The 10,738-nt window shown below is 55.9% G+C and overlaps 3 protein-coding genes across 3 annotated transcripts; 2 read left to right on the forward strand and 1 right to left on the reverse strand.

The window, feature by feature from the left end:
- Positions 1–187: 187 nt before the first annotated feature.
- On the forward strand, positions 188–4,780 carry JCM15063_002576 (uncharacterized protein; the record flags this gene model as incomplete). The annotated part of the gene is made up of 14 exons (XM_076677676.1): positions 188–424; positions 487–1,073; positions 1,165–1,419; positions 1,520–1,651; positions 1,725–1,962; positions 2,028–2,487; positions 2,565–2,679; positions 2,745–2,798; positions 2,853–2,936; positions 3,001–3,066; positions 3,142–3,296; positions 3,362–3,518; positions 3,588–3,790; positions 3,867–4,780. 14 exons carry the CDS (start codon positions 188–190, stop codon positions 4,778–4,780), a joined length of 3,657 nt encoding a protein of 1,218 aa, XP_076535374.1.
- A 216-nt stretch (positions 4,781–4,996) lies between these two features.
- Positions 4,997–7,695, forward strand: JCM15063_002577 (uncharacterized protein; the record flags this gene model as incomplete). The annotated part of the gene is made up of 4 exons (XM_076677677.1): positions 4,997–5,401; positions 5,468–5,578; positions 5,649–6,026; positions 6,115–7,695. 4 exons carry the CDS (start codon positions 4,997–4,999, stop codon positions 7,693–7,695), a joined length of 2,475 nt encoding a protein of 824 aa, XP_076535375.1.
- A 116-nt stretch (positions 7,696–7,811) lies between these two features.
- Positions 7,812–10,270, reverse strand: JCM15063_002578 (DUF1996 domain-containing protein; the record flags this gene model as incomplete). Its single annotated transcript, XM_076677678.1, has 14 exons — positions 7,812–7,903; positions 7,984–8,561; positions 8,627–8,707; positions 8,784–8,892; positions 8,951–9,008; positions 9,082–9,137; positions 9,197–9,236; positions 9,302–9,421; positions 9,487–9,574; positions 9,636–9,668; positions 9,730–9,772; positions 9,840–9,865; positions 9,918–10,029; positions 10,096–10,270. 14 exons carry the CDS (start codon positions 10,268–10,270, stop codon positions 7,812–7,814), a joined length of 1,611 nt encoding a protein of 536 aa, XP_076535376.1.
- Positions 10,271–10,738: the final 468 nt, after the last annotated feature.

The raw sequence follows: 10,738 nt of genomic DNA on the forward strand, positions 1-10,738 counted from the left end.
ATTGCTAGTGCTTCTGTCTCGGCTGCCATCAAACAAAATTGACCTTAAGATCGCCGTCTGAGTTTGCCGTACTCACACTGCGGTGTCATTCCAAGCTCGTGAATATCAGGTATCGAAATTCCCCCACACGGCAGCGCGTTCTCTCTCGTCTCTGCCTCTGCCTCTTCGCTCAAGAGCCCGTGCCTCGATGTCCGAGTTCATCGACTACTCGGTCAAACGCAAACCTGTTCCAGCGGACGCGGAAAGCAGAACGACAACGTCGAACAAGACGGATCGGATCATCGACACCGAACCTGATCGCGACGCAGCTGTGGTCGCTCGAACCGACTCTACGCTTGACGATACCAGCTCGAGACAGTCTCAACAGCATGAAGACGGGCAGAACACGGTTGATGGGCGAGATACATACCCAAGTACTGAACAGGTGTGCCTCCACACGCGCGGTCTTCTCGTCACCGTAACTCATGCAAACGTCGTCCTGGCCAGGATAAGCACGAGGTGAACGGGCTCGGGCTCACGAACGGTTCGAACAAAGTTGCGAGGTCAAATTCCTTGTCAAGAACAGCCTCGAACGGCTCTCGATTCACCGAAGACTTTGATGACGATCCCGAACAGGCGCATCCTGTTCAAACAACTCGTACCGACGAACCCGGCGTCGATGGGAACCCGCGCGCACCAAAGAGCACGGGGCTGGGCCTGTTTCGGAGGAGATCTGCTGCACAAGCTCATGCAGGCAAGAATCCACCTTCAGTCGGAATCAACCGAGTCCTGTCGCGATCCTCGACGACGACCACGTCTCACAGTAGCTCGTTACAATCGGCGAGCTCGAGACGCATCCCAAGTTTCGCCGCTACAAGCTCTCCTCCTTCGTCCCCTCCGACTTCGCCAACTTTGCCTTCCTCGCCTCGATCGAGCGATCAAGCGATCAAGCTTGGATCGGTGGTGGGTGCTTCGCACGCTCGCAGCGGTCGAGAGCGGACGAACGGTCGAAGCCAGTCAAAATCACCCGTCTCGAGCGGTTCGATCGAGCTCACTCCCCAAGACCGGCACTACATTTGCCGCATCTTGACCAAGTATGGCACTGAACCCTCTCTTATGCGCTACATCATAGCCAGTTCCGAATTTGGCTAACGACGATGTGACTGGTTGTTGCAAACTATGCAGTTGTCAGTTCCAGCGCGAGTTTTCGGCACTCTCTCAGATCGGGACTCTGTCGCATTACGGCGACCCATTCTTGCCGTACGCGAACGGACCCAATTCGAAGCCGAAGGAGTTGAGAGAGCAAGAGGGCAAAGGATGGTTCAGCTTTCTCGGAGCAGCGGGAGGCATTGACAAGGAGCGAGAGAAGGAGTGGCAAGCGTACGAGTGGGACGAAGACAACGTCATCGAGAGTCCTCTCTGTCGGTATCTGTACTGGAGGTACGGCTCGTGACGTCCTTGCGCGGTTCTGATCCGCCATCTTCCGCTCATGACGCCAACCCATTAACTCATTGCGTTGCACTGGCACGCCAATACCTAGGTTCATCAAAAATATGCCAGTCCTTCGAACTGCGAAACAAACGTACTGGACGGACCAGATCCAACCCTTCATCGATTCGTTCGCCGAGCGCGACCTCAGCTCGACGAAAGAGCGCGGCGAGATCACGAAACGGCGAGTCGTGCTGCGTTTCGCTCGTACTGTACCCTCTGTCGCTCGATCGAGTCTGACTCGATGTGATCGCCAGGCGAATGCTCGCGACGGGAATCACCCGCATTGTCGGTTCCTACCTTGCGACTTCGATACGGCCTCTCGGATCTGCAGCGCCGTCTCGTCCCTCCCTCGGAGCCATGCACAGGGTTGACCTCCTCGTGCCTGGGAGCATGGACAGTATGTGGAGGCTCTTGCACCCCGAGAGACCTGCACCCGAATACAATGCCTGGATCGCGGTCGTCGAGGACCGAGCGCGATCAAAAAGCATGACCGTCAGTTGCTCTCGTCTCGAGCTCTGTGTTTTGACATGTTGCTGACCTCACCAATCGCTTCTCAGGTGTTTCGAATCGTTTCGCGCGTCCTCGTCGTAGACGAGCAGCCCTTGTTTCACGCCACGCGCAGCTGGCCCGCGATCCAGCAATTTGCGAGCTCGCTGTCAGCTCTTGACCCTCGCAATTCGCTCACCTTGCCGCTCCTTCCCTATGCCTCATCGGACACTCCTGCATCCCGCTCGGCAGTTCAGACGTACCTGCGACATGTCGTGATCGCGCTCTCGTCACCTCCCGCCGCATTACACGACTCGGAAATCTTGGCCGAGGCGCGACAGATCCTCGAGACATTCCTGCTCGCCGGCAAGGATCACGTTTCGAAGACGGAATTGGCAGAATGGGTCAAGCGAGGCGAAGAACAAGACCATATTGACGACAGACGACATAGAGTTTGGGTTCAGACAGGCAAAAGAGTCAGAACTCTTAGAACGATCTGGATCAAGTATCGCAAAGCTCTGATTGCAGGTGGTCAGTCTTGATGGCGGCTCGTATCGGGTTATTCCCGCAGTTGCATTCAAATCGATCTCACCCTGGTCCGTGTGCAGATGAGCTCGACAAGACGATGGTTCTCGTCAAGAAATATTCGACGGTCAAGGCGTTCCCAAAAGAGTATCGAGAGGCGGAAGAATGGGCCAAGATCTGGGTCGCCTACGCTCTCCAGTGAGTCTCTATTCGGCATGTTGCGAAAGTGACAAGCTGATCGCATATTCGACGATGTATGACAGTTACATCTTTGTCGGCTCAACAAACGGGGCAGAGGTTCTCAACATCTTGAAAGGGTGAGCAGTAGTGATTGTCTCGCCTCCAAGGTCTGGACGTATACTGACCGGCAGCTCTCTCGGACGAGTTGAAAGATTCCACGATTTGATACCGTATGGAGCAATCAAAGTCGGACTCGCGCTCGTCAACCCAACATTGTGCGTAGATGTTCGAAATCGGTCGCGCCCAAGACTACTCACGCCAAGCTTGTACTACGCGCAGAGCTATCCGAGCCATCGTCCAGCTTGTTCTCGGTCAACCAGCCGGCCAGCAGTCATTGTTTCAAAGGTGAGCTCGTCCAGCACGAGACAGGAGAAAAAAGCGAAGAGAGCTGACGTTCGGGTCTCGACTTCGTACCCATAGAATATGGAGCATTATCGTCGGGACCGCGATCAAACATCAAAAGAAATTGATCGAAGCGTACAAGAAGAAACTGTCACGAGCGTCGATCGGAGTCGTCCTCGAAGCTCATGTGCGAGCTTCGTACGTCGATCGACAGAAAACGAAACAAGTCGCAAGTGAGCTAGCGAAGTTGATTCTGGTCTCCTGCTTTCACTGCTGACTGTCCGCGCGACTGTTCTAGTTGACAACGATGAAGATATTGTCCTGACGATCATGAGAGAGCGAGGATCTGGAAGCGACGTCGAGCTCGTTGATCGATGGCACCAAGAATTCCAGGAAGCGGTACAAGCGAACCGGACTGGTTCGACCAAATTCGAGGATGTCAAAAACCTCTTGGCGTACGTTTTGGATTACTCCGGAACACCCGGGAGAGAGCTAACACTGTATTTGACATGTATGACGGACAGTGCCTACTACCGGTTGCGAGATCGAGAACAGGTGCTCGCGATTGCACTCGAACCCAACACGCCTCGACTGTTGCATGCTTCAATCGCCGTGTTTTACGACACGATTTACAAAGTTGCCAACGCTTCGAAACTCAGCGAGCGAGTGGGAGATTTGCAGGCATTCCTGGACGACCTGATCCAGGTCTCGCTCTCGGAACACAAAGGTAAGGGAGATTATTCTCAAAGAAAAGAAAGAATGATCTCGCTTCTAACCGGAGGAAGGAATCAACCACAAAACAGATCCTTCCGATTTCATCAAATTGACGGATCGACATCACGAAAAGCTGTATTACTTTGTGCACGAACTCGCCAAGAACGGAGGCACCCTTCTCGACCCGTTACTCGACTGGTGTCGATCTGGACTCGAGTTCATCAAGCAGGGGATTCCGCCTTCGAGCACAGAGTCAAGCCCGTACACTCGAGCCGGAGTCGCGGTCGAGACGATGCTCGATTCGTTACCGACTGGGACTCCTCAACCGTCGTCGCCGAACGGAGCGTCCGAGACGCCGATGCCGTCGCGGGACCAGGTGGTGGCGGAGGCACGACATTTCGCCGGCTGGACCCGGTACAAGAAGGTGTACCACGACCTCTCGCTTCGAATCGATCTCCTCGCAGCAGCGCAAGAGCACGATGCGCACGAGGGCAGGAAGGAAAAGATGCGATTCGATCGAGAGCGCATGTGGCAAGAGTTTCTCAGTCAGGATCGAGAAGTCGTGCAGGGCAAGTACCGACGCGAGGATCCGGAACACACGATCGTCAAGACGAGAACGGATGCGGGACAGGACCTCGAATGGGCGTGGTGGTCTGCAGACGAACTGGCAGGCGCGGCGGGTCAAGCGAACGTCTCGATCGCGCTCCCCTCGTCGTCTCCGGCGTCATCGACGGCTCGTTTGCCTCCGACGAGCCTGCCGGCGCCAGGTCCGAAGAAATTGTCTAGATCGAAATCGACGACTCGAACGCGCGGGCCGTCGGAAGAATTCGATGTCATCACGCACGACGAGGTCGACTCGCGTCCTGCGAGCCAAGTGCGACCGCCGAACGAGGTGTACGAGATTGCGGCGCCGACGATCCAACACACGAAACTGTTGATCCCAAAGTACCTCGGACAGATCAAGGCAGCGTTGCTCGAGGCGAAACGCAATCAGGTCCGGTAGATGTTGATTTGATAGTCGCCCTGTGCAAAGAGAGTGTTGTAGATCAAGGACACGCGGATCGCGCGGGTTGAGCGCGCGACGTACGACGATAGTCAAGGGTGGAACTCGCTTGCTCGCACTCGTGCACATTTCACGTCTGTGCCACTTGGGCGTGCTCGAGAACGATCACGTCGAAAGGGACCTACTCGCTCGAGCGGTACCTGTGCCACGCGGGGCATGACTGACGTCGCACCGACGCTTGTCCCACTCGCTTCTTCTCCACGCTCGCACGCGCTCACCGCCTCGTCCGAACCCGCCATGCCGCGTCCTCCACCCTCGGCGCTGACGCCGTCTCCATCCCAACCGCTGCCCCCGACCACGACGACCTCGACCCCTTCGATCCCGTCGTCGTCGTCGGCAGCTGCTGCGAACCCCGCCAGCCCTCCACCCTTCCCGGCGTTGCACCTCATCCCGTTGAACAACACGTTCGTGCCGAAACAAGTCTCGCTCGACCCCCCAGGACACAAGGTCAAGATTGGCAGGCAGACCAACGCCAAGACGGTCCCGAATGGCACCAACGGTTACTTTGATTCCAAGGTCCTCAGTCGTGCCCATGCCGAAGTCTGGTCCGAAGACCTAAAAGTAGCTTGCTCTCCATACGCACCCACGCGTTCATTCCTTACCCTGACATTCCGCTTGTGCTCGCAGGTCTTTATCAAAGACGTCAAATCGTCGAACGGAACCTTTATCAACGGAGAACGCCTCTCGCCCGAGAGTGCAGAGTCCGACATTTTTGAACTCCACACGGACGACGTGGTCGTCAGTCGTCAATTTTCTCTCTCCTTCCTCCGGAAATGTTCCTTATTGATCTCGTCGCTCATGCGTGCAGGAGTTTGGAATCGACATCTTGACCGATGACACCAAGACGATCGTGCACCACAAAGTCGCCGCCAAGGTCCACCTCGTCATGAACCCAGACGACGCGCTCGCATCGTCGCGCGAGTTCAACAACTGGTACCGCCAGGCCGGAGAGCAAGGATTGCAACAGCACCAGCAACAGCAGCATCACCAGCAACAACAACCAGGAGGTGGCGCACAGCAGCAACAAGGGACTCAGATCGGAGGTCAGAACTTCGGAGGTCCATCGGGACCGGGAGGAGTGAGCGCGAATTCGGCCGGAACAGGAGCGATCGCGAGGAGACCTGCTCGCGCACCGATCAATGCCCAGAACGGTCTCAGTTTCGAACATGTCCTGTCGAGGTTACAGGTACGAATGCTGTCTCTGTCAAACCTTCTAGCTCAGAAATTCGGCGATGTTTTACTGATTGTTGCGCTTTTTCTTCTGTATCCCACAGGGAGAACTCCAAAAATCAAGAGACACCGGATCGAACCTGACCGATGTCAACTCGACCCTCTGCGATGTGCACGATACCCTCGGAGGCGGTACCGGAGGAGCACCACCGCCCCGGACGATGCTCAACGGTGGCCCGATGCCGTATCCTACCACCTCTGCGTTCCCCCCGCGTCCACCTCCGGGTGCTACGAACGAATCGGTACAGCAGTTGCAACAACAATTGAACGACCTCGCAACGCACGTTGGACGGATCCGAGACCTCGAAAGTATGTTGAAGGAACAAGAGGGCGTGCGGGAGGAAGTCGAGAACTTGCGCCGGCTCATGCTCGAAGAGCACGAACGACGCGAGGAGAAGGACCGTGAACGAAGCAATGGACGCGAGAGTCCCGTCGCGAGGATGCTGGAACGCGAGGAACGTGACGATGAACAACATCATCAACAAGGCCACGTCGAAGATGATGATGATGATGTCGCAAGTGTCGCTTCGGTCGAAACCGTCGTCGCTGAAGAATCTTCTCCTCCTCCTGAACCCCATGTGAATGGTACCCCCGCGGCCCCGCTCGATCCGGACCAACACACCACGTCGGAACCGCATGCAAGCTCGACACTGAACACCTCGTCAACGAAAGGTCACGAAGAATTTGCCCGCGAACGCCTCGTCCTGCAAGAGCAGAACGTTGCGCTGCACGCGAGACTCGACGCGCTGTCAGCCGAACTCGACGAGGCGATCCAACTCGGGCGATCGTTGCAAACTCAACATTCGGAGGCGGCGGCGACGATCAAACTGCTCGAGCACAAGATTGCGACGTTGGAGACGACCGTTGAAGCGCGAGTCGAGGCGGCACAGAGCAAAGTCATGCGCGAGTGCGAGGAGCGATGGAAAGGCTGGAGAGACGTGTTTGAGGAAGGATGGAAGCGCGAGAAGGAAGGCTGGCGAGAGGAGCGCGAGAAGCTGTGGCAAGTCGTCAAAGAATGGGAGGACAAGAAGAAACAGCAGCAGCAGCAACAGCGCAACGTTGAAAACGACGATAGCGAGGACGACGAAGATGAGGACGCCGATGAGCAGGAACGCAACCGCGAGAATCGACCGGCTCACGAAGGAGCAACCGAAGCGATCTCGAGCCTCAATCGTTCGCCCTCGTCGTCTTCATCACCATCGAGGAAACGCGCGACTCGCCGACGGAAACGCACGACAATTGTGCCGACTCCTGCGACGCCGTCTCCCGCATCTTCCGAGTCGTCGATACCGAACCTCTCGCACACGCTCGCTTCGACCCTCGGTGCTCACGAGCAGCTCGCGAGTGATTCTGATTCAACGATTGGTGGCGGCGGACGAGCAAGTGGCGGTCAAGCTTCAAAAAGCGGCAGATCGGGCGGAACCTCGCACGAGGGCCCACCAGCAGCAAGGCTCCATTCTCTCGCAAGTCAAATTCATCCTGTTCTGCTCGAGATCGAGTCTACTGACACATTTATCGCTCGACACGCACAGCCGCAACACGGGCTACCAGTTTCCTGGGCAGGTGCCGTAGTGGTCGTCGCCGTCGCGGTCGGCTATGGCGCTGCGCTCAAGCTCAAAGAGTGATCTATCGCACACACTCCTTCCTACTCTCCAGTATTTGACTTTGCGGACCACCTCGTTACATACCCCGTTCTCCATTCGTGTCTGTTCTCAGTCGCAGTGCAACGATCTCGAAAGTTCTATCGAACATGTCTGGGTCCAGAACGATCAGATTCTCCCTCTTCGCTATCAGTGTCACTGTCGGACGTGATTTCAGCACGCAAGGATCGCTCTGTTGGATTGGACGGATCGATCAGCGAGATCAGTAATGGATGGATGCCAGTAATCCGTTTTCTCAAGGAAAAAGCTGACCTTCCCGCGCTAGATCGGCATCTTCGCTCTTCTCCCGTGCCAGCGTCCGTTTCCGTTCTCGTCCACAACTGAATTTGCAGCACAAGACGATCGCGACAAACACGACGACTGGCAGGAAGATGACGAGACACAGGAAGAGTGCTTTGTTGCGCTCGAAAGCGGACGTGACCTTTGAAGATTCTTCGACGGAAGCGGAAACGCTCGCCGGGGTAGCGGCGTCCTCGAGCGCAGAAGACGTCGAGGTGATACGAGTCGACTCGGCAGCGCGAGAGTCATCGGGCACCGGCGTCGTAGTTCCTTTGCTGCTGCCTCCTGCGTTGGCGTTCTCGCTTCTCCTGATTTCGAGCGTTTGATTCTTACCCAGGAGATACCCGCTTACTCTGACTGACTCTGCGATTGCCGGTATCGAGTCCTCGTTGCAGACCGTCACATCGTCCGGACCGTACTCGACCGGATTGCAACCCGGAAGGGCGTCGAGCGTGCCCAGAACCGATTCTTGAATCGCCGGGGCTTGCACGCAGCCCATTTCGTTCGGAGCGTGGTCCGTATCGTAGTCGAAAAACTCGAACACGGGACATCTGTGCTTTCGGGAGGACGGCTCAGTCTCGATTCGTGAGCACGAGCGGAAGATCAACATGCCTACTCTTCGATCACTCCAGAATCCGCTGTACACTCGCTGACCGCTTTCTGCAGAATGTCGATATCCCAACCATTGAGGAAATCGCTGTCAAATCGCATTTCCCTCTAAGAATGAGCCCGAGCTGGTTGTAGGAGGAACGGCACCAGGAAATCTTGCTCACCCGTGATAGCCGTACCCTAGTGGATCGCCGGTAGACAGCACGAACGGCTGCGAGGAGTTCATCGCATTGTCCCATTCATCCTTGAACGGATCCACATTCCACCAGGTCTCTGCAACAGCAACCTCTCAGTTTGCCTGTGTCGCACGAGCAGGATATCATGAGCTTGCCGTAAAAGATGGTCACGACTCGTTTCGGGTGTGTTGCGGGACACGGCCCAGCTTCGTTCTGCGAGGTTTCATAGACATGACCAGTTCAAGGGCATCGCGCAGGGATCGAGAAGAGCGCGAAAAGTGCTGACATCGATCGGATAGGCCATGTGAGACAGATGATTCGACGAGTCGACGTTGATCCCATCTGAATGTAAGGGTTTGTCAGAGACAGCTCGGGAACAGACCGAGTCGCCGAGAACGTACCCCAACATGACGGAAACATGATTTCGCCTCGCAATCCATTCTGAAAAGAGGAATTTCAATTCAACAAAGGGTCGCGAACTCCAGCAGAATCACAAGCGAACTTACGGGACAGTTGACAGGTGGCAGAAAAGGATTGCGAGTCTTGTCCATCCCAAGCTTGTCCCCTCCAAGGCAGTTCCACCCGATCGCTTTGGCCATGAGAGACGAGTCGTTGTAAGACCGTACCTGTAAGCTCACCCAGTTCGACCTCAACAGGAGGATTTATTCATCGAGCGAGGTGTCTGACTAACGTAGGGATTGCCTGCGAGCATTCTCATTCCTTCCGGGAATGCGAGCACCTCTGTCTCGTCATCCTTGTGAGACCTTTGCAGGTAGTATCTGGTAAAGCGGGAGGATGTTGAGCCAATTCTGAAGCGTACACACGAAGCGATGTACGTACATGAGCAACCCGGGTTCTGGTAGCGCCGTGAAGCTGGATGACGAGCGATCAGGTCCACTAGATTGGATCTAATGCGAACACGAAATGGATGTACCTGCCATTTTTCCAGTGAAAGTAAAGATATGGAGTCCAGTAATCTGCCGAGCGGTAAAGGGGTGAGCGCCGTCGTCTCCAGCTCGAGTCGATGTGGCGGGCATAACTCACTGCTCATGTCCTGCTTCACCTTGCAGCTGTCACTCGGGAGTCAGCGGAGCAAGACCTTGAAGAGGGAGAAAATGTCACCTAGCGCAATCCCCGGTCCTCGTGGCTCGATAGTCGAGATCCAGGTTGAAGTTGGAACCGCCATGAATCGCATGCACGTGTTGCGAAACGCTGCCCGGATGTGTCAAGGGATCTTTATGACGAGGGCTCGAGTCAACCGTTTGCCTGGCACCGGAACTAAAGGGGGAATGGAGCTAACCTGCGCGTTCGGTCACGAGCGGTTTCCCCTGACAGGGCAATCTCCAGAACGCATGAACGCTGGAAGGTGGAATGAGGATGAGGAGAGACGCTTGCAGGAGGCGGGAGAGCACAGGAGAGAACTCGGAACGTCGGTAATGCTTCCGAAACCGAGCTGAACCTATTCCAGTGCCCATATTGACGTGAGCAAAGACGAAACAACGGAAGCAGCAACCTGAGCGTGCGGTTTGAGCGTTTCAAGGGGGATCTGAGCACTCCGAGGCGAACGTCGGAGGTCGCCGACAGAAACGCAAGTACTCTCTACCACTGCCGGTGAGCCGCTCAATGTCGTTTGCAATCGTGTAGTCGGGCCGGCAATAGAGCGAGCGAGACGTTGGAATTCGAGAAGGCAGCGTTGAGGCTTTTCAGCCGCTTGCTGGGGCGCACGCGCGAGTGGTTGCTTCCTATATTGCGATACAGTGGATCGTGCTTCGTTGAGTCCCGAGGCGAAGATGCCTGCATGAAGCAAGGTCATCTGCGAGCACGCCGCTCTTGCAAATGTGATCAATTAAAAGCAGACTGGCGAGCGGGGGGTCGGAGCCTGCGCAGTATCGAGCCGGTCCCATACAGCAGGACAGCTAGCGAATCGACTAAAGGTCCGAAGC

Source organism: Sporobolomyces koalae (genome assembly GCF_050403365.1).
Source record: "Sporobolomyces koalae JCM15063 DNA, S_koalae_JCM15063T_v1_ctg9, whole genome shotgun sequence".
In the NCBI taxonomy this organism is placed as follows: Eukaryota; Fungi; Basidiomycota; class Microbotryomycetes; order Sporidiobolales; family Sporidiobolaceae; genus Sporobolomyces; species Sporobolomyces koalae.